At 32.9% G+C, this 27390-nt stretch overlaps 1 protein-coding gene across 2 annotated transcripts in view; it reads right to left on the bottom strand.

The window, feature by feature from the left end:
- Positions 1 to 27390, bottom strand: part of LOC132754098 (protein split ends-like) — a 117721-nt gene that overhangs the window by 78668 nt on the left and 11663 nt on the right. For both annotated transcript variants that reach the window (XM_060744693.1, XM_060744692.1), the window contains exons 2-3: positions 21753 to 21905; positions 9143 to 9259 (exon numbers count right to left, since the gene is read on the bottom strand). In XM_060744693.1, the coding sequence (XP_060600676.1) occupies positions 9143 to 9259; positions 21753 to 21905 (270 nt within the window). The remainder of the gene's footprint in view (positions 1 to 9142; positions 9260 to 21752; positions 21906 to 27390) is intronic.

Consider the following 27390-nt stretch of genomic DNA (forward strand, 5'->3'; position numbering starts at 1 on the left):
GAAGGATACTGTCTGGATTAATTTTAAGTTTATCTAAATCATCTTTTAAACGAAGGCCTAATGGTTTAATTTCCTTTGGTTTGCTAACAAATTTTTCAGTATAACTCAACAATGTTGATTTGAACATTTTCATCTACCTAATAACTTGCCAACAAAGACAGGTACCCCCAGGTACTTATATCAATATTTGCTGTGTGAGATCAAAAGGTTGGAGAAGATTTCTGTTTGCCTATTTATGACAGATATAAATCACAATTTTTGGGAGTATGGGGGGCATCTCAAGCTTACATATTCAAGTGTACAATAACAAGATAGTCCTATGTAGTTTTAACATGACAGGTATAATAACACTAATTTTACAAATCAATATATTTAATGCTTTAGGGCAACAATCATGTTATTTAGCTATAAATTGTCAATTGAATAAGATGTTATAAAATTTAGAAATTTAAACAAATTGGAACAAAGAGCACTGTCCGATTGAATGAATATTCATAGGGGCAATGCCTACCAGCAGTCAATTATTTTCTTAAAGGCACATTATGCCTCAAAAACCCTTTAGAAAGGGTAAACATGAGATTTAAACTGTTTACCATTGACACCGGTTTTAGAGCATATAAAATGTTTATTCCTTGAAGAAAGTAGTTCTGAATGTGAGAACATTTGTCATAAAAGTAGCAAAATGTAAACAAAGTAGTATTATGACTTTCTTACAGGAAAGTAAATCTATGACTGACTAACAGAAGTAAAGTATGATTTAGGTAATTGGCCAATGAGCAACTTTTGGAAAATATAACCAGATACCAAATTAATGTTAAAATAATTTGAGAAATAAGAATTCTTCTAGATTATATTGAGAGTTTCCAGCCACAAATTGTGTGTTTTTTTTGTTTTGTTTTTTTGTTGTTGTTTTTTTGTATTTTGTCTTCTTTCAAAGCCAACCTTTCTTTTAATCACTGTCAAATACTTGACAGATTCATTCTCCCTTTAACAGTTAATTGACATTTTGTAAAATAAACAGTTACTGATCAAAATTAAAGACCATCCGGCTTCAAAACTCAATTTCATATCAAATGTTTCAAAAGCTTCTGTTTTAAAGCCAAACCAAACAGACAGAAAATAAACAAGAGGGTTGGGGAGGGTGGGCTGCTAGGGCTCCCAATGTGTTCAGGACAACACAATACCCTATGAGTATGAGCCCCTGTCACACCCCCTGTATATTCTGTATATGAAACATGAGCCAGTCAAATCTGGTTATGAAACTGGTGGAGTAAAATTAACATTTAATGGCAAATTGAATATATATTTTTGTTGCCGTAATCAATTGTTAGATCTTTTTTTCATCAGATATAATTATGTGCTTTCAACAAACTTTCAACATAGATTTTAGAGTGTACGTACATTTTTACAAATTAAATATAAATTTAATTATCTGACAAAACTGGCATAATTATATGGGTAGAAATATAAATATCAGCAAAAAATTGGTCGCCTTTCCTTTCTCTCTTTCTTTTATTAACCTTTTATAGTATTGTCATAGTAGTATAGTAATAGTACCATTAACTGCTAAAACCAAGACAGAAGTTGAAATCAATATTACACTTAAAAGATTGTAATTTCATCCTATTAATATCTAAGTGAAAGCCATGCATGGCACACAATTATGTTAAGTGCCCCTTTAGGCAATTATATTGATATATAAACAGGAACATATAAGGTAATACAATTGGCACTTTTGTGGTGTCACCGCCCCTCTTTTCATTCCTTATATATATATAAGGCAATTAACACTAATGAAAACTTCATAAATAAATAGTAGTTTCAAGAAAAGTTTGTATTTTTTGACATTTTTTTAGCTATTTTTCGCTACTGCTTTCAGTAAAATCAGTAAATTAGTAAATTGCTTTGAATAGTTTACCAGAAATTCTCTATAGTATAATAAACAGATAAATTCACAGTAATGGTGTTTGTGCTAGATGGTTATAGAAGGTGGATGGGTGGGGAGGTGAGGGGTTGAAATTGAATAAAGGGAAATTGGTGAACTTGCTTGAAAATGGGATGTATGTGGAGAGAGTGGTTGGAAATAACAAATCAAGAAAAAAGGGGGTAGAGTATGGGTAGAAGTAGGCAAGATGATGATAATGGTAATGTGTGCTGGTAAAATATCAAATAAAATAAAGAAGGGTTATTTATTAAACATTGAATGACATCGATAGGCGGCCATACAAAACACCTCAAAACACAAAGGAAAAGAAGAGTCAGTGGATATTTTTCATGGCACATACAGCTGTTACTTGTAAACCTACAATTACTCATATTTTCTGTCAAGAAATCCCGTGTTGTCATATATCACTGTCAAAAAGCTCAGCAAGTAAGAAAATTGCCAGCCCAACCAACATACTGGCAAAAAATTATAGATCACAATTTCCCCTCTCAAGGGACATGGTAACAATTTGTAAATGACAAGAGGTGAAACTTATTTAAATGTCCAGACTTGGCAAATATTATGATGAAGAAGTATTGATGTAGATAAAAAAATTAGACAGTTCTTTTTTTATCCTAGACAAAAAACAGAGCTAGCTGCAGTCTAGTAAGTAATAGATAATATCAAAATATAGGTATGTACAATTGTCCGACTTTACCTTCCTCTTGAAAGTATTGTAATATAAAAACAAGGAACATCGCAATGCGATGCAACCAGGTTTTCAGCAAAATATTTCACAGAAGCTTCGTCATGCAGGGGCATTTGTTTTAAAGTGAACGCCCGCCCGCACACCCAAAATCACAAAACCCCGATGATATGCACAAGGACTCTTGATGAGAAAGCTTCTGTGAAAGTTTGTCAAAATAGTTTGTAGGAAGAGGTGTGCAAATAAGAATTTGTTCACTTTATATTCTATATATGGAACAAAAACAATATATTTCTATATAAGGGAAAAAAATAAATGGCCATAATTAGGTCAAACATTATCAAATCTCATAACCCTGACAACATGCAGCAAGAGTTGATGACAAAGCTTCTGCGAGAGTTTTGTCAAAATCCTAGAGAATTGTAGGAGTTGCGCACAGAATTGCGCAGAGAAGAAGTGTTCACTATATATATTCTGTATAAGGAAAAAAACAAAGGGCCATAATTAGGTAAAAAATTATCTAATCACAAAACCCCGACAATATGTGCTATGGCACTTGATGACAAAGCTTCTGTGAAAGTTTGGTCAAATCCGTTGAGAAATGTAGGAGAAAGTTGCGCACTGTAGAAATTGTTCACTATTATATTCTGTATAAGGAAAAAATACACAAAGGGCCATAATTCGGTAAAATATTATCCAATCTCAAAACCCCGACAATATGTGCCAGGCACTTGATAACAAAGCTTCTAAGAAAGTTTGGTCAAAATCCGTTGAGAAATGTAGGAGGAGTTGCGCACAGAAGAAATTGTTCACTATAATATTCTCTATAATGAAAAAAAAAACAAAGGGCCATAATTAGGTCCAATATATACCAATTGCAAAACCCTGACAATATGTGTCAGGCACTTGATGACAAAGCTTCTGAGAAAGTTTGGTCAAAATCCGTTGAGAAATGTAGGAGGAGTTGCGCACAGAAGAAATTGTTCACGATATATTCTATATAAGGGAAAAAAAACAAAGGGCCATAATTAGGTCAAATATTATCTAATTGCAAAACCCTGACAATATGTGTCAGGGCACTTGATGACAAAGCTTCTGTGAAAGTTTGGTCAAAATCCGTTGAGAAATGTAGGAGGAGTTGCGCACAGAAGAAATTGTTCACTATATATTCTATATAAGGAAAAAATTAAAGGGCCATAATTAGGTCAAATATTATCTAATCGCAAAACCCCGACAATATGCGCCAGGGCACTTGATGACAAAGCTTCTGTGAAAGTTTGGTCAAAATCCGTCGAGAAATGTAGGAGGAGTTGCGCACAGAAGAAATTGTTTACGCCCGCCCGCCCGTCCGCCCATCCGCCCGCCCGCCGACATACCTCAATCTAATAACCAGTTTTTTCCTTCGGAAAACCTGGTTAATGACCAAAATAATTGAGAACAATTAAAGAGATGACAGAGTTTTAAGCACACAATTTTAACAGTTCAAGATGGTTGTTCTGCATGTTTCCATCCTGATATCAAATTTCATGACCATCACAGTTATGATTCCCTATAGTTTTGACCATGTGACTACTTTGATTTTCTGATGACTTAAATATAACCAGTCATCATATATAGCACATCAAATTTGTAGAGCTGTAGATGTAAAATCATCTGAAATTTTACAACAAATTTTTCTCCTTCAATAGGAAAATTAACTTCTTCATTAGCTTTCACACATATTTCTATCACCCACTAAATTGCTAAAATGCATCCAGGATTTTACATCACCAATGCCAAATACAACTTAGGATCAGACAGGGGAAAAAAATCGAAATACCCAAGAGCGATTGTTTACACCAACTTAGGTTAGATCTCAGCTTTAATTAAATAAGTTTCTAGGTTTCAAATTTTGCTTGCAGTGCAAAGTGCTCTATTTCTTATTGATTTTCGTCTTCTTTCTCAAATCTAGGACAAAGTTTGCATTTTCGAGCAGTTTTTGCAAGTAATCAAAGATTTTTGCCGCAGCTGGTCCTGTTTCAAAGGCAAGCATTTAAATGAATGAGATTTTGCATAAAAACGAATTTGCGAACAATTGTCAACAACATTTAAGACAGCTAAATGACTTTACTAACTAATGCAGAACAAAAATTGGACAGTTTTCCTCAGATCTGATGTAAATGATGGTTAATACACCAAAACCATTATGAAATTAAATGGTCTTATTGATTTTCAAAAAAACATGAAAGAAAGAAATTGCAGTGTCGGCAAAATGCAAACAATATTGATGAGTAAAACCACCATGTCAACATTCTAATCACAATCACATGAAGTAATTATGTGTTGGTTTTTTTAGTATTTCTGGTTTTTACTCAGATATTAACACATATTTTTGGGCATTTTACAATTTTTTGTCATGTCTCAGCTGTCCAGCCACCTAACTGGATTGCCTGGGTAACGAAATAGTATTTTTACCAAGTGATGAACTACTACAGCAACTAATCACACATAATTTCTGAATATTAGCAGTGAAGTTCCATGACTATTATAGTGACACAATGCCCAAAGTCAGCATGAGCTGTGATACTCTCCGTCTTGCTAGAAACCTCCCTCATACACCCCTTCTTATACCTTACTAGAAATTTCCCCTATACACCCTATCTTCCACTCAACCTTACAGTCCCATCTTACATGTTACTAGAAACCTCCCACATACACCCATCTTACACTTTACTAGAATCTCCGACATACAGTCCCGTCTAACACTTTACTAGAACCTCCACCATACAGTCCCATCTTACACTTTACTAGAACCTCCACCATGCAGTCCCATCTTACACTTTACTGGAACATCCACCATACAGTCCTATCTTACACCTTCCCAGAAACCTCCCCCATACATACCATCTTATACTTTACTAGAACCTCAGCCCCATATACCACTTTACACCTTACTAGAGCCTCCCCTCTATCTAGTAACCTCCCCCATACTACAAGAAACATAATCTTACATAAAAAGTTGCCATAAAATAACCCTTGACTCATAACTTTTCTTTTCCTGGATTAAGCCAAAATTCTTGAAAGCCTGCCATTCATGTTCAATTTCATTACAACAATAAAATAAAACCAAATGATTTCAGCTTCCCAAGTGCAACTATTTTTCATCCAACACAAGAATGGCATAAATTAGGAAAATGACAAAAGATTTCCATCTACAATCTCCCATATCAATCATGGCTCGGACAATGACCTATTGAATTCTGGTCAATGCAAAGGCATTTTCTATGCTGTGGCCATCAATCCATCCAAAATCCTATCGCAGGGAGTAATAACCCAAGTCAATGTCCTTGACAAATCAATACTAACTCAAATGAATTGAAGTTACCATTCACTATTAACTTGATATTATCATGTGCTTAGAAAAATAGCAAAAACCATTCCATAATAATTCATTGTAACATACAAGAAAAAAAAAACTACTCTAAAATTAGAGTTTCTGGCCAAATGCCATCTACTTTGGTACATTATCAAGTATACCAGATCAAAAGTTGATGTTGAATGTAATGGGAAACAAGGTCTGTAAAAGACAGAAGTGAATTTTTTATTCCGATTTGCTTTCTTTGGCATGAATTTCAATGTATGGAACACAATAAAATAGTCTACAAGAAACTGAATATAAAAGCAGCTGTAAGATTTTATTATCATATGTACGGTATATTCAAACAGAATGGAATTCTTATACTTCTAGGTTGGGTTGTTGTTTTTTAGCTTGACACAACAACACTTGCTATAAAGGACATTCATGTACATGTACAGTATTACAGAAACTTTTCAGCAAAGACTTGAGGGGACTAACAAAACCACTGATGCTAAAGTGACCATCTCAAACACATTTTGGGCTGCTCCAAACTTAGAAAAAACTCTTTGTTGTATTTGTTAAAACCAATAATGACTACCTGAAATTCAAAACAGACTGTCTCAGAAAGATTTGAATGACAACCCTTATGCTAGCTTGATAGTGTTCTCACACTCCACAACCCATGGTCATTATTTTGATATCTAGCCTAATCATTTTTTTTCCCAGCTTTATTGGTAGAGGAGGACCTCAGGTGCCCTTCCGTGCATTATTTCACGCACGAACAGCCCCTGAGTGGAACCAATGACGTTCAATAACTAGCTGGAAAACTTGCTTACACGAAAAGAACCCAAAGTCCCTGTCGTATTTGAACCCACGGTTTTAGCCTAATCATCATTATTATCCAATATCAAATTTATCTACGTTTCGGAAAGTTTTTTAATCATTAAATACTTCTCACCAAATTTGGTTTTTCCAACAAAAACTTTTTTTAATTTTGTGTATTTTGTTAAAATAAGTCTGGGATAACATTTCAGTCAGACACTTTATACTTTCTCATCCAGATCATATCTCAAAGTTTCTAAATTTTAACTTCTCCACCACAAAAATCAGTTGAAACACAGGTGGAGGGCATACAGCATAAAATAAAAAAATATTATCATAGATTCATCAAGGATAAGCATGTAGCATCTCATCCAAGACTCAAACTCTGGATCTTCTGATATGCAAAAGGCTAAAAACATCTACCATTTAAGCTAACTGAGCTCATCTGGTCGGCCTAAAACTTTATTAGTAATATGAGCAGTACCACAGGTGGCAGTATCAGTGTAAGGACACCCCACCCCTATCTGTCCCTGGACCCCTGCTACAACCCAGAAAAACAAAAGCCGCTTGAACCGGGTGATGCTCCCTAAATAGGTTTTAGACACAGGAAGGTATAATACCTCTGGTAGTGTCAGAGTTATGTCACAGACAAAGTTAGAAGTGTAAAAACAAGCCAAATGTTGGGCGCGACACATTGTCTCAATATGGTGATCATTTCTGAGAAATAGTTGTAAAATCTGAATTCAAATAACAAAGTTATGGGCCGGACACAATTTTGCTGCAAGGTCATGCTGTGACCTTGACCTTCAACGTAGTGACCCAAATGTTGTGCATGACACGTTGTCTCAATAATGGTGATCATTTGAATTTTTCTGTGAAATACTTTTAAAATCCAACTTCAAATAACAAAGTTATGGGCCGTACGTATGTACGTACAGACGGACTAACTGACAGACAGAAGGACAACCCGACGACTATATGCTCCCCCGAAATTTTCGGGAGCATAAAAATAATTCAACACTCTAAGGCTTACTATAAGATACCAAATACAAAACCACCGATAAAATTTAAAAAAAAAATTCCATTATCAAATTTATAGTCTATAAATATAAATTTGATAGTGGATTTTTTTTTATAATTTTATCGGTGGTTTTGTATTTGGTATCTTATAGTTAGCCTTAAGTCTTGAATTATTTTTTTTCAGGGTTGTAGCAGGGGTTCAGGGGCAAATAGGGGTGGGGTGTCCAAACACTGATACTGCCACCTGTGAGCAGTACTACAAGAAAGTGGTACAAGAAGGCAAGCATTCAGAATTTAATCATTCTGAACAAAGACCCATTTATAATCCTTTTATCAATCAGCGTTATAACCATTTCTGTTAATGAATGCATCAGCATTCCAGTATATTATTTGACCTTAAAATGACTTGTACACACTTTCTTGCTTGAATTGTATCAGTCAGTTTCTCAAATAATGCTTGTTCACACATGTGTTAACTGTGAAAATAAGTTGCAAATAACACCTTCATAGTGGATATTCTTCCAAAACAACTCCTCATAAACAGAAATAAAAATCTTTAGTAAACTGTCTGCAAAGCTTTTAAACTTGTGATGAAAAATGATATTCCTTCCTCATTTACACAGTTAATGTTATATAGTTAATGAATGTGTCATTAATCAGCATTTGCCATTATACTCCCTATACTCTCTAAGCATAGCAAATATGGTTTCAACTGAATGTGTTAGAACATTATGCTGAAGGTGTGAGCCTGTGGCTGTAACCCTTAGTATATTTCAATGTAATTTCTAAGGTAATACCATTTATAGAATATAGGTGTTGAATTAACCCTCAAAAGAAGAATGAATGAAAGCAAACTGTAATTTTAAAATCATTTCTTTTTTCCCTTCTTTTTGTTTGTTCTTACACAGTAGAGAACATAATTGGTGACTTTGCTGGAGGAGGAGGACAGCCCCTTTGCTGGAGGAGGAGGACAGCCCTATGTGCCTGCCAAGCAGTCACACAAGAACTGGGACCTAGATACCTTCTTCACATTACAGAATCCGGATAACTTCCTTACATGAAAAAAAAATCAAGCCCCTTCTGGGATTCAATCACATAGAAATGAGAGGCAAGCAATTCAAAGCCAATGACCTTAAACCATTCAGTCACAGAGGCCAAATTAATATGAGGCCAACAAATGGGTGAAAATACTCACTTCTAGCCTACATTCCAATGATAGAGTAACTTAAAACTTCATAATGTTTGCCAAAATCAAAAGCACTTCTTACTGATAACAGATAAATTTCTTACATATAAATCAGTTATCATTGCAGAAATAGAAAAAGAATTTTACCTGAAATATCTGGATCTCTTTTTCTTCAACAAGACCCAGGAATCTGTCTACAAGGAATTCTACTGGTTTCCTTTTACATCCCGCTAAACCAGCCTTGTCCACTACTGCACGAAAACTCTGTAAATATAAGCAATAAATGTCATATATTTATTCATATAGTAATTAACAATAAATTTTAGCTTTAACAGATAAATGATAGCTATGCTAGATTGCAAAAATTTGATGACATAATGTTCTCTGATACATATGATAAAATGATTGTGTTTGTTTTTTTTTTCTTTAATAACTTGCAAGAGTTAAATAGAAAAGGCTGCAAACAATCTAAACAAACTTGTCCATGAATATCCTGTAAACATGAGTGACAACGAACTTAACAATATACAGAGCGTTAAAAAGTAGCCCAAACATGTATTAAAACATAACATTTTTCCCTGGGCTATTGCATCTTTGCACTTTTGTATTCACTGAAGAAAAGATACATTACTTTCCAGAAATAATGTAAGTTATTGTTAGGATGCTTGCGAATAAGTTATCACGCATTTTGAACATTAGTCAATTGTATTAATTCATTACTTTAAAATATTCTAATTTACTATCAGAATATCAAAATAAATGATTTTTTTCAAACATCTAGAAGAATCTTAACACAGTCAGAATAACAGTGGGTTATTTAAAATCTTAAAAACATTTTTTTAAAGCTATCCTATTTATAGCTCAATTTTTCATATCTTAAGAAGTCTAGCAACTTGCTTTGTGTTGTCATATACACAGTTGGTAAATCTAGGTCAATCAACTTTATCAATACACAAGTCTGTTTTGAGAAAGCCCCCAACAGCCGGACTACTTTCTTTGGTGTAAACATGCTAATACACACACACATACTGAATACACATGTATAACTGAAACATACAGGTGTAAAGGATTGTGTGTAAGAATAGGAGAGGCCATTGAATAGTGTAAACAAGAGAATAAAATACTCTCTTGTAAAACTTGTAATTCACATTATTTAATAGTTACGGACAATCAATTTGAGCAATTATTTCAGTAGCATAAATTTTAGAAAGTAGGACTTTAATAATCCTAGCTTATTTGCTGATCATTAGCACATTTATTTTAATTATAATTATTAAAAACAATTCACAAGTCAAACTTTTAAACTGTGTTCACAAATTTACAACTTAACTAAAATTGTAACAAGTTTAAATCATCATTTAAATGCGAATACTTTGTACAGTTGTACAAACCCTTTTTATTTATAGTTTTTAAATTGGACAAAAACATTTTCATTTAAATATCTGAGATTATAACTAAATAAAACATAGTGTTCAAGTAAGTCAAATGATATATTTTTCATAGACAATGGTTATTCCCTATTTAATTTTTACCAAATCCGTTCTCTGGGTAAGTCCAGAAAATAGAGTATCTTGAAATCTAGTGAGTCACTCATTGAAAAAATGTTCTAACCCAATAAAATTTCATACCAAGCAACCTATGCCTGGCAACAGATGAACATTTTTTAAGTCCCAGTATTTATGGAGAGGATGTGGTAGCTTGACAGTCACTATGACATATGGTCCCTGAACATATTCAGACATCCCCACTCCCATCTTTTCACACCCAATGTTCAGACATCCCCACTCCCATCTTTTCATCCCCAATGTTCTCTGACACTGTAATTTCTCCTGCTAATTTTACAGTTTTATGACAGTTGACAGCCAAATTCTGAGCCAATATGGCAGCTTTTCAGCAGAGTGACTGACCAGATTACCAAAAAAGGTATAAAAAGATTAGTACATAAAAGAAAATTTGGTTTAACAAAAACAAAAAATTCTGATTGCAAGCAGTTTTATGAAGAGGTTCAACAAAAAGTGAATGCTTTTTACAAGTTCAGAGTAAAATAGATGCCCAAAACTTCAAAGAATATATTGTAAATACATCTAAAATAATTAGTGAAATATTCATTTTAAGGTCCTAATCGCTATCTCGAAATATAATCTGGCCACCATGTCGCCACAGCTGTTTACTTTTTCATCACTGGTACTTAAAATTCTTTTTTTTTTCTAATCCTCATGATTTTTTAAAATCAAAAAATTTTCTTCATATTCTTTTAGATTATTTGAACAACCTTGAATTTATAATTGAGATTATTTTTTTGTTTGTTTAAGAACAGTATATATACTATGATGAATAAAACAGTATAATGTGATTGTAGCAGTACCATCATTGACCACTGTCAACCAATAATTACATTTTTTTAATTATTAGTTTTAATAACATATTAGCAACGTTGGTACCACAGACTGGCCATATGTACTGCAAAGTACACAAGGGGTTACATATACAAGTGTACATTATGACCTTTATATTAATTTTAAGTGCCTGGTGTCTACATGATTACACAAATACACACTCCTTGAAGTACATTTAGACAAGTTAAGTCAGGAATAAACATTATCAATGGACAGATGGACAAGTCCTATTCAATTTTAGCCATACTTCCCTTTATTTCAATATTTACCATAACACCTCTTGTAAATGCTCTGTTTTATTTTCTACAACATATCAAAATTCTTGTTCCAATAAATATCTAATCTAAGTAACTCAAATCACAAAAAAACAAAACAAATTTGATATTCGATCAAGTCACCTAACTTTAATGAAAATAGAATAAACATGTTACATATAAGGCTGTTCAGATAAAAAACGTGCAGAAATCACAGAAATTTATTAGGTCATTGCATTTGCCTTGCCATGAAAATTAAGATTTCCTTGTGTAAACAAAGAATATTGTCAGAAATAAGCAACATGATATAAGCAGTTTTAAAGACAAGAAAAACTGGAACACAGCACAAAAACTTGAATATAAAACATTCATCTACTGAGGAAAAAAAAGATCATACAAGTAAACCAGCTGTGCTTTTTCCATTATTATTACTTTTATTATTTCCACCAGTCAGAGCTAAACAGATTATTTTCAACATGAATTTTTAGCATGCGCTACAAGGTTTTCAGTGAAAATCAAGGAATCTAGCTTGAAGGCAAAGAGAATTGATTCTTGTCATTACTCCAGAAGCAATGTCAGTGGGGCGAACTAGAAAATCAATGCCGGCGTCCATATAGTGCTGGGAGAAGCTACGGCAGTACAACTGTACAATCGATACACAAGGGTATCCTAGCAAAATATGGAAACACTTAAGATGAGCTTCATTTTTTCCCCCCATTTTAAAATGAAAATAAACAAACTTGAATAGCATTGGGACGTAATGAAAAAAAAAAAGAATGAAATATTTCTTCTCTTTCCAAGAATTCCTGCAGTAAAAGTTGTCCACAACAATAGATAGAAAATGCAAAGTAATCAATACAGAGTTCCTGAATTCTTTCACATTAACAGCAGTACAGTATGTTCACTATTTCATTAATTAGAGCAATACTATTATTTTCAACTTAACTACAGCATATAGTGCCTGAAAAAACTGAATATTTTAGCTTTTCTGGCCAGAAGAATGGTACAAAACAAGAATGGGGTGTACAAAACAACCAGCAACATCAAACAGAAAGCTGCAAAAGCCCTGCAAGCTGCCATTTCTAGATTACTATCAGATTAATCGAGTATGGATCAAAATTGAACCTAAATCAATGTAATTTACATTTGATTCTATCACTAACATACATAACCTTGGTAACTATGAGTTGTATTTAGATGATGTTTTGATTCACAACCAAAAATGTTGATAATCAATTAAGTTAAGCCATAGTTACTGCCCCTGATTAGAATGGAAGTTTTCTGTATAAACAACTGAACTTGCTTTACAGTTCATTATGAAATCAAGAATACAGAAGATAATTGTTTTATCAAGATAATTACATAATCAACATAATTATTTCACTTTTGTAAACTATACCAACTATCAACTTCCTGGTTAATTCTGGAGGTCTATAGCTGCTTTCAGGAAAATAAGCCAACATGGTCTATTAGTATTAGGCGAACAAAGCTAATTGGAGTTTTGTGAGAACTGAATAATGATAGAAAATGACAGTTCCTAATTATAGCACACTGCCAAATCCTTTTCTAAGATGACAGACCAATTTACAGTAGATTATTTTTTTGGAGCTAGCACCAATTCTGAATCTTTACATTTAAGAAATCTCTCTGGCAATGATTGGCGATAAAGACAGTGGTATAATATAATTTTTTTCCCCATCCCTTTACTTGTTCGGACTTTATTGCCATGATTTTCTGCAGTTTTAAGTATGCAATTATTATGTCTGTTAATGAGGAAAGATGGAACTGACTAGATCAGAAAGAATTTACATTAAGCTCCTTGTGTAAACAAAATATTACCAAATTAGTGGACTACATAGACACCACCATCAATCAGCACATAAAACCAAGATTACAAAACAACAAAATTTTAAAAATTATTTGGAATAAAAAACAAATAACCAAATACAAATAACAGCTAATTTCAGCCATTTTTCGGCAGCATCTGTAATAACTGATCTTTTCTGATTAAAATTTAAAATGAACAGAAAAAGGCAAACTGATATATTTAGATCCCTTGAATCTAAAATGCATATTTTGCAAGAAGAAAGGTAAGAACCCATGTAATCTTAAGTTTACATTCATTTTAAATACAAGACATTATGTGAATTACTAATTACAAGAAACAGATGAAATTGAGATTTTATTCTAAAATGAATTTCTGTTAAAATATGCTACTGGAGAACATGTTAAAATGTCATGCACAGATCTATGAAAATGTTATTCCTGGGGGGGGGGATTTTTTTAGAAACATAGCCAGTGCCTATTAATTACTTGCTAAAACTCAGCCTAGTGAATATAGCCCTCAACCTTTTGGAACCATTAGTGATTATAACCTCTGCCACCATTATAAATTTCACGCCAGGCCAGAACTGAAGTTACTATAAAAACAGTCTTTCAGATGAGACTTTAAAAAATACAATATAGGTCTTGTATATGAGTGCTTAAACACTTGGCAAGCTAAAGAACCAGGAGAAGCTTCTGGAATTGGAGCGTCTTTCTGTACCTGTATCAGAATCTAACTTCTGCTGGACACGCCCATATGGGCAACAGTTTGCAAGTACTAAAACGCTGTTTACTTTACTTTCCATCATGATATCCATAAAGTTGATGATGGTCTGTTCCAAAAATACAAGCTGGACAAGTCCATTTCAGAAATTCAACATGTTAATACAGGATTGTTTTTTGTTATTGAAAGTCTGGGGATCATTTACTCCTTAATTTTGGATTGTGACTTCCAAAATGTTATGCTTTTTTTAATGTGGCCTCAAATGTCAGAGATTTCGGAGTCTCTTACAAATTTTGAACCTTAATGAACCTTAATGGAAGCCCTGTTAATATAATGATGTAAATGTGAGGTCAATAACAGAGCAAATCTGCAAACAAAGCTCAGGACATACAGTTAAAATTCAGTTGTTCAGTCCATCCCAAATTGCTTCAATCCTCTCTTTGCTAGAATTCACAGGCCCTCTGAGTTTGACTGTATAACCAATTCATGAAATATATTACATACATCAGTTTTGACTACAGTAATGTCTCAAGGCCAATGTGTAGACACCATTAGGCTACTGCCCCCCCCCCATTCCAATAAGATTTAAAATACTGAAGCTACATGTATATTTATACTGACCTAGAATTACTTAAAATCAATTTGTTCATTAATTTGTTCAGTTTAAGTTTAACTTTTAATCTAAGTTTATAAACATGCCAGAAATAATATTATATTGAGTGTTTCTTAGAGACTGCAAGTTCTCTACCAGTATCACTTTTCAATTACATTAATTGCTTACATCAGAGATCAAAGCACTGAATGTACTGATGAGGCTATAAGAGAATGTTTCAGACTTACAGTTTCTTTTCTTTTTGCTTAAAATATGCTACCAAAATAAAAAGATATGCACATTGCGCTATTTATCCTTACTGTTGTGTTCAACCATTCATATATATGGTTAATGTGGTTGACTATTCATTTTGGTTATATTCCAGAACATTTAATTGAGGTCTACATTCGGACTGTTAATCATGCAAATTTTGAAAAAAACCTAAACTGTCAATAATAAATGGACATACCAGCAAGTATGACGACTGTTCATTATCAGATAACAATAACATTTTACAACTGACGGTTCCTTATCAAAATATTCTAGGACTGTTCATCATAAATACTTTATGTCATTTTAATATATTGAATGATAATAACATCTGCAAGTGATGCAACATTTTTATTGAACATAAAAATTATACACGTTTAGATGTACCATAATTGAGATCAATAAGATACTGTCTTGTGATGGAGTATTAATATTCATGCTCTAACGGACAGAAGGTTGTCTTCTCCAGAAGCAAATCTCGAATAAAATCACGTTTCAGAAAATTAATCCCATTTCATTACTGACGGCGTCGGATTAATATTAAAGCTAAATTTTTCTTGAAAAAATACATTCTGCAAAGCTTATTCAAAACTGAATCAACCTAAGTGAAAATTGATCAGGAAGTTATATCTTCTTTTTTTTACCGCCAACACTCAACCAACTTATGGTAGTTAATCGATAGATTCTACGTGTATTTTTAAACCTCACTAGCTTGAAATATATACTGCGGAAAATCTGTTGTTACAGGGTGTGCGGTTATTACGTAGGGTTTTTCCTGTCGACCCATTTCCCGCAAATAGATGAGGACATCGAAGCCGTCAGTGCTATGAATGGGTGTTATAAATGGCGTGTGTTTTGGAAAGTTTTTGTTGAACTTCTCCAAATACCTCCAGAGGCGTGCACGTCCGCGGAGAAAGCACACGGAAGGTCATAGTCAAGTCATCATAAGTACCAGAGGTGATTGGTTGACCTTGTCGTGACTTACTCCGGAGGTTTTGGCGCTAATAGATGCTGTTTTTTTGTTGTCGTCAGTCAGAAAGTTGATGCCTTGACGGTATTGTCGTCTCCTTTACCACCAAAGAACGAAGAATGGGCTTCCAGGAAGAATCTGCTTGAAAAAGACGTCCCAGATGCTATAATCTCGGACATATGGTTATTCCGGCGCCGAGTATAAATAAACTTAAAACACACACACTTTTGTTGAAAACAAAACAACAACACATTTTCTGTAGTAATTTTTCAAGTGTTGTAAAATGAATAAGAAATTCCTCTTATGCCGCCCATTATTTTTAGAACACAACCATAAAAGTTCTTTTTTTTTATTTTTCAAATAAACATTAATCACTTCAGCGCGCGCAAATATCGGTTTCAAATTAAAGTTTCGTAAGATATGTTAATGACTTCCCGATGCTCGACTGTAAGTAATTTGTATATGTATGCGTTTTTTTTTTGTTTTTGTTTTTTTGTTTTTGTTTTTTAATTAAAGCTTCTTATTCTTTAATAATTTGTGTTTTCTAATCAATTCGAATCTATAATCAGTTTAATGGGATCACCACCGGGTAAACGACTACTAGGTACTTTGGTCATGTTTTTTACCACAAATATTTGAATGTTTCTATTGGGATTAAAATGAGCATAGTTAACTAAACAACTGTTTGTATAAATTCCTGACCTGTCTAATTCTAATTATGAGATTAGTGAATATATAAGACTTTCACTACAAAATATTCCTAAACAAAAGAGCACATGTTTAAATTTATTCCTATACAAATAAAAGATCAGAGTAGGGATCTGTCAATTGCCAAAGATACTTTTATGTTAAAAGTTTGATTAATGAATTATGTAAGATGAAAATATAAGTATTGCTTTTTTTATTTTGCTAATGTAAAATGTAATATTGTGCTGGAATTTTGTCGGAGGTCCTTAGGGGTTTTGTAGTTAAATAGTTTTTTTTCGGCGATAATGGTTAAAGAATATAATGTTTTCAAACTATATGTTCATCACCATCAGTGAATTTTTAGTTAAATGTATGCAAAATATTTACTAAACAGCTATATGATTTAGCGGTTTTATGAGCGTTTTCCGCGTACAGCCTCCTGGGTGTACAAATAAGTTAGTTTTCCTTAGTTATCACGCAAGCATGATCCATGTCTCTGATGTAAGCGACAGTTTACAATTATTTGTCTTAAAAAATATTAAGGACTATTAATAGTTTATAACAACAAAAGAACATGCATGAAATTGAGAATACGGTGTTGCAACGTTCTAGTTAATGACCCGTCATAAACAGTTGGTCCGCTGCGTAGTAATTGGAAAATTGTTATCAAAAATAATAAAGAATATTTGCCACTGAATTAAAGCATTTACTTATAAATTTTCATTTATGCTTTTTGTTAAAAAAATATTGATAAAGTTATTATTTTGAAGGGTTTTCATACCAGAACTATTTATTACAGACGTACGTTTGCCTAAACCTGATTACCGCGGCAGTATGACGTCACGGAGTAGTGATTTAAACAAAAATCAAGAATTTTTCAGAGAATTATTATCTTTACAAATTGAAGATATGAAATTAAAGAATGAAAATATTTTCATATTGTAAATGTCTGTGATGAGTGATGAGTCAGCTTAGAAAAAATCAAGGTACTATTTTTTGACCTGATTACCGCGGCAGTATGACGTCACGGAGTAGTGATTTAAACAAAAAACAAGAATTTTTCAGAGAATTATTATCTTTACAAATTGCAGATATGAAATTAAAGAATGAAAATATTTTCATATTGTAAATGTCTGTGATGAGTGATGAGTCAGCTTAGAAAAAATCAAGGTACTATTTTTTGACCTGATTACCGCGGCAGTAAGATTTGACAGACGGTTATTAACATTGGGTCGGCATAGCCTCCCCAAAAACTTAGTATACTGGGTAATAACTATATGCAAAAGCCCAAAGCTACTGTTGATCTAAAACTACTACGGTATTGCAGCCTACAAAAGTTTTGCCGATCTAAGCCTTAATTTAACAAAATATTCATTGGACAATTTTACTAAAAGCTGGAATCAATCAGAATTTTTTTAAATCTTAATTTCCCATTCTACCAAAGATATAAAGATTATATGAAATAAAACTTCAGTGCTTCTTAAATAGCTTACAACAACAAATGACCAAACCCCACAAAAATTCATTGATTTACAAATATTCCAAATTCATTTGACTGATAACCAAATAAAAACAGACTACTATAAAGTGGCGAACAAAGAAACCACGAAATCAATATATATATAGACTTTGGTCGGTATGATTTTAGACGTCCTCTATTCATGAAAAATCTTTGTAGTTTTAATCTCATACTATTACAGAGCAAACTTTAATCAGATAGAAAATCACAAAGAAAATTGTCTCGTTACACAAACTTGAACAATTTAGGAAGGAATTTATTTGCACTTTGACAATGTCCCTGTTCAAAACATACAGAATAAAGATTTTCCGAAAATAGAGTAGATTAATATCTTCCATTCTGGTTATTAGCCATTCATAAACAGTGCTTTTTATTGTCATTTAAATTGGGAATAACCTTATGTAAGATAAGATTAAATATCTGTATAAAATCAATATTATCCACAAACATGTAATAAATTTTAAATTGATTTTGGAAATTGATCAAATTCTGAACAACAACAAATGATTTCATTTCAAATTTCTTTTTCTTTTAAAGAGTTTACCCTAAATCACCTGCATTTGTAAAACAAACTGATTTGACTTTTAATTTGGAACTGTCCTTTTCAAATGTCAACATTTCATATAATGTCTAATGAGACAATATACTTGTGGCTAGACAAGTTTAACACTGCTAGCATACATAATTTTAAACACTTTTACATATAAAATAAATGTTTTTGGTCCTAATTTCTACAATAAGTATTTCTTTTCCCTCCTCTTCAATTTTCAGATATGGTGTTCCCCACATCCCCTAACCCGTTCATCATTCCCATCCCCCCTGACCCAGTACCACACTCTTTCCCCTTAAAATGGCTTAAATTAAATGCTAAATTCCCTTTTAGGTTAAGATTAATTTTTGGTCTACTGCAACTTGCCCAGTAACTGTATTTATTAATTTGCTCTCTCCCTTTACTATTGCCCATTTCAATTTGGTGCCCTGCAAGTCTGGCTTTAACCTCTTACATTCTGGTTGTGCCGGATGCCTTTCGGTTGTAAGGCATCCGGTTGGTATCTGTATGGCTGGATGTTGTTGCCAGCTGCATTCTGTGAACGTTGCTCTCCATTATTAATCTTTGTACTCATACTTTACACGGTAAGTAACAATGCAATGAGTGACTGGCCATTCAACTTACATTTGTACCACAGCTGAAAGCTACTAGCCATTTATTATAACTTCTCATAAATTCTAGAACACTACTTGAATAATGAGGATACATTGATTTAAGGGTAACACGTTTTATATACAACTCCCACATGTACACACATATAATAACAAACCAGTATATAATTAACATTTTGAATGCTAACTTCTATATTGACTTTATGTCTATGTCGCAAGATGATAGAACCAGCCTGCATAATTTTGGTTATGTTCTCTTGTTGGCATAACGAGGTTCCATATTGTTAATGGCTTCTTTTGATTACGTTTTAATCAAACGAACAATGATCTAAGATCCAAATTCAAAATGAATTATTTTGTCACAATTTCACAAAGCATGGTGGAGAACCTTTACAACCGCACAACTAGAGCAGTTCTCTTGTCACAAACCGCTGATTTGCATTTCCTCCAAAATACACCTTATTTTCAGTCAAAAATTCAATTGTAAAATTTTGCTTTTTACTTGCAAATGATACAGATCATACGGAAATCAAAACAATATCACCTGGTATTTGTGGGCTTGATGGAAAAATGACCTAGATTTTTTCATCGATTTTATTGATACTGAAACTGATGAAATATCTGTGTATTGCGAAGTATTGTATCGTTTAAAACCCGTTATAAGTGTTTACAAAAAGTTCCAATAACCAATGACATTTTGCCACAAATTAAAGAATGTATTCTTGCCACTGACATTTTTGTTGTTGCTATAAAACAATATGTACTTCACTAGCTTATATTTTGTACAGCTGCAAAAGCATTTGGCCATGATATATGAATATATTGATACAGAATGACATTAACTATATTGAGTATTTATATCTTATTATATCTTTATTTCACTTTCTGTTTCATACCTTTTCTCAAGATTTCAGTAAAATATTAATTCTGTGCATAAAATTACAAAGTGTATTGTTTAGTAATTCCAAAAGATGTCATCATGTGTGTCATCATCAATTTCTAATGCAGTCTTTTAGTGATTTCATTTATCGAGTAACAATGGCATAGTTTAGATAATTATGTCTTTTTAGACAGGGAACCTACTTAATATGTTAATGTTTCACATTTCTAGACATAATGTTCTTTAGTCAAAGTTACTGATGTTTTTCACTGCTAAATATGCAGACAGCAACGATAATGACCATAAACAACAAAACACTACCTGTGACAAATACAAGTATCATACAAGCCATAATTGGTAGACAGGATATTACAGTTAATACCTTAACAATAAACATTAAATAATAATTTTTATGCAAATTGAAACTAACTGACAAATAACATCAAAAGAATGAGAACTTTGACCTTTAACCCTTATGATAAGAGACTTGTTCTATGTTGCCCATGGTACAGTTCATTTATATACTGAACACTCAGTATTTATCATGTTGTGTTGTTTTTTTTTTAATCAGGACATGAGCAGGTTCCATTTTTAGAACAAATTATTGTCAATTATCAATTTTGGTTACATGTATTTAAGTTTAACAGTATAGAGAGCCATGATAAACTACACAGATGTCACTCTTTAAACAGCTGGCTATTTACTTTGATTATATTTCACCTTTCACCTTCCAAATGTGTCCTTGAAACTAATATCTATACAATGTATGTAATGTGTTTCCATATAAAAAACTTTGACCAAGCACTGTAACAAAGTCATGCTTGATAATGAAGATTTAATTTAGCTTCAAAGACCAACAAAAACTAATATTCATTTCAGTCAATCCGAATAGAATTTGTAATGAATCATGATTAAGTTACACTTTAAAAGTAATTTCAGTTCAAATCCATGGTTGGTTACACATAAAATCTTGCCTATACAAAAGATAACAGTGATATATGTAAAGGGAACTTTTAAATCATTTTTGTTATGTTTATGACTGGCGTAAGAATCCTACATACTTGATTCACATGTTGCTAAAATTAGACATCTTTTAAAAAAGCTCTTTCTATCTAGCAGAACTGGTACTCTCATGAAATTTATTGGGATATTAGAATTTCAGTTGAAAAGTAGGCTTAGGAGTGCTTGTAGTATAAATGACTTATTTTTTTCATGTTTGCATCTTGACAATTAGGTCAAATATATTTCAGTCCCAGTTTCAAGTGTCAACAAGTAATAGTTAAAGTATTCAATTTTATACTTGTAGAAAAAACTTTCAAACTCCAATGCAAAGACAAACAGGCTAACCACCCCTACAGTTCAAACTGGTTAAAGCCATGTTCTCCAGTACATAGCACGAAAATGACCATAGCCTTATGGTTTAGAGAACTGTGATGCTACTTAATATATGATAAAATAATGAAACAGAAAATGAACTTACCAGTCCAGGCCAGGACAGAGACTGTCTTGGTTTATCTGGGTCCGGCCTCTCAGCCCAGACCAAGGTGTGTTCCACTAGGAACAACTGGAAGATATCATGGACACGTACCCATTCACGTCGTGTCCAATCAATATCATCAAACTCTATCAATACCTGAAAATAAATAACAGAATTTTTTTATTGAAGTGAAAAAACTATATCCAAAACAAAGTTTCTTATTGCAAAAGTGTCTTAGTTTAGCATATTTGACCTGTATTAATCATTTATCTAGACTTCGTCCTGTATTTGCATAGGATATACATGTATATAACAAAGTTAGAATTTGAGAATTGTGAAACCCAGTGTCTATTCTAGGATTCGAAAAACAGGGGGGATTTTTATCGAAAAGTGAGAATTTATTTCATTTGTTGATCTTTTTCCTTCTTTCTCTATGTAAAATTTCCCCCTGCCTCTGAAAAAATAGGGGTGTGAATTCTCAAAAATACAGTAAATCACCCCATCCCCCCTCCTAGAATAGACACTGAAACCAATCCTGAATTTATTCTAACAGAACAGACTTTACAGAGGTGGGTGTACCAGGACTTTGACAGAATCAACTATACAATGTATTCCCAAGGAACCATTTACTGGTCTGCATGACATTATAAACTAACTCTTTGGCAAATTTATGTTAACTTAAGTGTTACTGTCTGAACTTGCACTATTATAAACAAAACATCTTACAGTCAGTATCTGCATGTTCACATTATATGTATGTAATAATGTCATATTTCAAACTTGCTTTACAATTGCACTGTAAGATCAATATCAAGTTTTACTTGAACCAAACAAATTAATTACCAATCAAACTACTGTAACAGGTTTATAATGAAATGAAAAAAAAAACCCATCAGACATATACAATACAAACAAAAGTCTACAAAAACCGTATCTTATAAATTTAAAATGGCCCCCTTTAAATAATATATAATATATTCAATCATAATAATGAATATTCTAACAGTTGTAGGAACATGCTATTTGGTTGACAAAAACATTTAAAACAAATCTGTTGCCGTTCTTCCTTGACAGCAGTTTCAAATAATTTTTGTTATGACAAAATTGGCAATTTAACTGTTATATAAAATAAAAGAGTGACTTGCGTTAAGTCAGGTTGGTACGCTTTGCATTGGAATACTGGCCGGTATAACAAAATAATGGACTTTTTCTGCTTAGACTTTCATATTATAGGAATTGTCCATTGTTATAGTGACCTAATTATTTTGATACCAAAATACTAGATTCAGAACCAATAAAGCATAAAGCTAGAGTGGTCAAACTAAACATATACGGTTAAGTACAATATAGCTGGTCACACTTTATCCAGGTGGCATAGGTGAATTTTCTTGCTTTGCACCCACTATTTTTTGGGAAGGGGAGGGGTTTTTTTAGACTGACCCTGAAATTCAGCATATTTAGGGTATAAATGATAAAATGTCTGCATAATACTGTCAACAACAATAAAGTACCCTGTTTATCACTTAGCACTTATCACTATTTTAAGATTATTCTAACAAAGGTAACATTGTCTTAACATTACTGTGTTAAACTCAATATATTCAGAGGTGAACTTTGACCTATGCCTGCATAAACAACTATTTTTGTGATTCTAGCTAGGTCCTTAGAGGACTTAGAATTTTTCTTTCTGTTACTATGATCTTGATTGGACCATAAAAATTCTCTCAGAATCAATATTTTAAAGTTGACTTCAAAAAATAATTGTGTACCAAACATACAATAAGAATCATTTCTATTATAAATTCATGCACAATGGTTTAACAGTTTCATTCACAAAAGACAAAGCAATACACACCAAAATGCAAATTTGTTTTAAAAATCAAATCACGCCCGGCAAACTGTCGCTCCACTTCAAAATTGTGGTGTACGGTAAAACGAGCGAACGGCATTTCCGAGATAGAGCGGAGGGCCGATTTAAACGCCTAATTGTAAGTATTGTTTATGTTTTTGTCTTGTTATTCATTTAAGTTGTATTTTTTCGAAAAACGGAAAATGTGGTTCCGTGTAGGATTGATTTAGGCTTCCAATTATCTAAGCTGTTACAAAAAGAAAATTATATTAAGCCCGGGAGAACTTTTCTCCCTGACGAAGCGAACGATGATTTGTAGAATATTGAACTTCCCAACCATAGAAATGCCATACCTTTCGGATTTCTTGAAAAAGTGTATTAGTAAATTATCGACCCGTAATAAGAACTTGTCCTTCGTGCAAAATAAATTACTCCTGAAGGATTTCTTAAATTTGTAAACCGATATTTTTCGAAAGTAGTGGAGCGAAAGGGCAAGAGATGGAGCAAAAGGTTCGATGTTGAGCGCAAGGCGATATTAATTTGACGTATTAGGAGGAGCGTAGTCTATGATTTTTACATATAAAAGCTATAGAAGTTAAAAAAGACGTGATCAAGTGTTTAGACTGATATATATTAACCTTTTGAAGAGAACTAATAAAGTGTGATATCCTTTCAACGACTATAGTGTAATAAATGTAATCGCGAAAGTGTCACCTATGGCTTCCGTGTAGATTCCTTTATTTATGTTCGAATTTTAGATGAGGCCCCACCATTGAATCATACACATGTATTCATGGCATAATACAGGATGCCACTTTTTCGAGGTCAATCATGATTTTTGACACAGTTATGTACATTTTAAAACGTGTGTCCGTGCAAATGCGACAAAAAATCGAATATTTATAGTTCTACCGCGAACAAATGTTTCCGAGCAGGTACGTGTAATTCGCCTGTTCATGCCAAAATGTTATGTTTTTCGAAAGTTAGATAGTCAAGGTGCAGAACAGAAACAAAATTATGCAATGCATGAAACACATTAAATTAAATGGATCACTACTACCAAAGTGTAAATAGAAATTTCTACTATAACTAGGTCTATTATATTATTGAAAATTTTAGTCCGTACACCGACTGAGTTCTGCCTCACTTTGAGAGGAAAATAAGAAACTAAACAACAATGCTAAATAAGGGAGGAAGAATCTTGAAACATAACTGGAACACGTGTTATATCCTTATAACGACTGGCACCTTGTCAACCATTTTCATAGTGATTCCCCACCTTACAAATTCATGAAAACGTGACTTATTTGTGTTTTTGCTCAGAACAGGTACTTTTAGAGCTATTAATTACAGAAAGTCATTGTGAACTGAACTTGGTAGTAGTGATCCATTTAATTTGATGTGTTCCATGCATTGCATAATTTTGTTTCTGTTCTGCACCTTGAATATCTAACTTTTCGAAAAACATAACATTTTGGCATGAACAATCGAGTTACACGTACCTGCTCGGAAACATTTGTTCGCGGTAGAACTAAAAATATTCGATTTTGTCGCGTTTGCACGGACACACGTTTTAAATGTAAATAACTGTGTCAAAAATCAAGATTGACCTCGAAAAAGTGGCATCCTGTTTTATGCCATGCATTAATGTATATGATTCAATGGTCGGGCCTCATCCAAATTTCGAACATAAATAATGGAATCTACACGGCAGCCATAGGTGACACCTTCGCGATTACAGTTATTACGCTATAGTCGTTGAAAGGATATCACACTTTATTAGTTCTCTTTAAAAGGTATATATATCTCGGTCTTCACACTCTATCATGTCTATTTTATCTTCTATAGCTTTTATTTATAAAAATCATTGACTACGCTCCTCCTAATACGTCAAATTAATATCGCCTTGCGCTCAACATCGAACCTTTTGCTCCATCTCTCGCCCTTTCGCTCCACTACTTTCGAAAAATATCAATTTACAAAGGGCTAGGTACGTTTTGGGTCGATTTCGGCCCAAAATTTTGAGAAAATTAAACATTTAATATAAATGAATCATTTAATGTCAATTGACAAAGCATCATATATGCAATTAAAAACTGGCGTTCCTTAGTATCGCGGCAACGTTGATGACGTCACGGATGACGTCAATCATCCTCTAGTTCGGGCAAAATTTGCAAAAATGAGTAAATTTTGGTGTGATTCTATAAATATTAGGTTAACGCATTTTTTAACCGCTTAGGTTTTTACATTTTATATTACCATAAAACATTAGCTTTAAATTATCACCTACTATTTTGCGGTTACTGCTTGCGCACTTCTGTTAATTACCCAAAGTTTACACTCCGTCAGTCTACTGTTTACATACTTGCAAATGGCGACGGATTGGTAAGGGGCGTAATCGAGTATATATTGGTAGTAGGCTTAAATTAGTGAAGAGATAAATATCACCGTACATTTTAATAAACTAAAGTATATCTCTTTAATGAGCAATTCCAATAAAATGCAATAATATTTGCATGTTAATTATCCTAAGACGTTAATATCAGATATATTTTCCCAAGACATTTTAGTAATACACAAAAATGTTGACACTAATCCACTGATTGATAAATATGTGTGACCTTTCTCGTCAATTAAAATATTGGAACACTGCTGCTTTGCTGGGCAAGTGTGTCAACAATAAATTATTGTCTGCATAAATGACTCCGCCTACATTTACCTAGCAGTTTGTCACGTACGCAAGTCGGCAAAGTCTTTTGAAGTCTTGATAAAACCGCCCTTGAATGATGATTGACACTTTTAGCGCACCAAATGATATCAAGCACGGCTCCAGCATCAGTTTATTTAGAAGGATTGTGTTACAATCATTAATTGCGATTTTATTTTATGCATTTGTATTGAAATAATTAAACAAGTTCAACAAATGTTTGCATGCTTGCTATTATCTTGGAAGTGTCGAAATTTTGTGCATTATTTTTAACATACGAGTCTCTCTTGCTTCAAAAACTTTATAAGCCACTTTTAACATTTTTTGCTTTTGTTAGATGCCGCATTTGCCAGGCATAAAAACAGGTACGCTGAATACCACTGTGAAAACATTTTAAGTCTATTATAGCATTCGGTACGATATGGCCAGTTATGTGTTGACATGCCGTAAAAATCCAAACAAAGTGATAAAGTATAGCGCATGCTTTACCGTATAGTTACAACATACTGATATATTAATTTTAGAAACCGTTTTTAAAGTTTCCCTGAAATCAGTCTTGTATGTATTTTTTGCATACTTACCTTGTAAATGACTAGGAATAGGAATTTCAACTTTGTGCTCACCGGTAATATATTGAATTACATTACATATGATAAAACGAAAATGTATGTTATCGAAATAACTCAAAAAGCTTTTTTGTCGGCAACTGTACCTATATTTTACGAGTCATAACTTGAAACTTGAAACAAAACTGAAAATAAGAAACTCGTCGGGAGTATTTTTGTACTGCTATGCAAATTAATTGCAGTATATTACAGTATTGTTGCATTAATGGTATGTCATTGAAAAAGCTTAGAATTTTTTATGCACTTTTTTAACGTGTTCATGTGTATTCTTTATATCATAAATTGAAAAGGAATTCAAACCTATTTTGTGTTTTGTGTTGTTAGATATGTAATCTGAATATTCAAAATCTGACAATGAAATATGTGGTATTATCCATTAACAGGAAACATAAATACTAGACTAAAGTGTTAATTATCCGGAACAAAGTTTATGTTGATTGATAACCGCATTTTTCTATT

The sequence above is a fragment of the Ruditapes philippinarum genome, unplaced genomic scaffold (assembly GCF_026571515.1).
Source record: "Ruditapes philippinarum isolate M1 unplaced genomic scaffold, ASM2657151v2 ctg466_1_1_1_1, whole genome shotgun sequence".
NCBI lineage: Eukaryota > Metazoa > Mollusca > Bivalvia > Venerida > Veneridae > Ruditapes > Ruditapes philippinarum.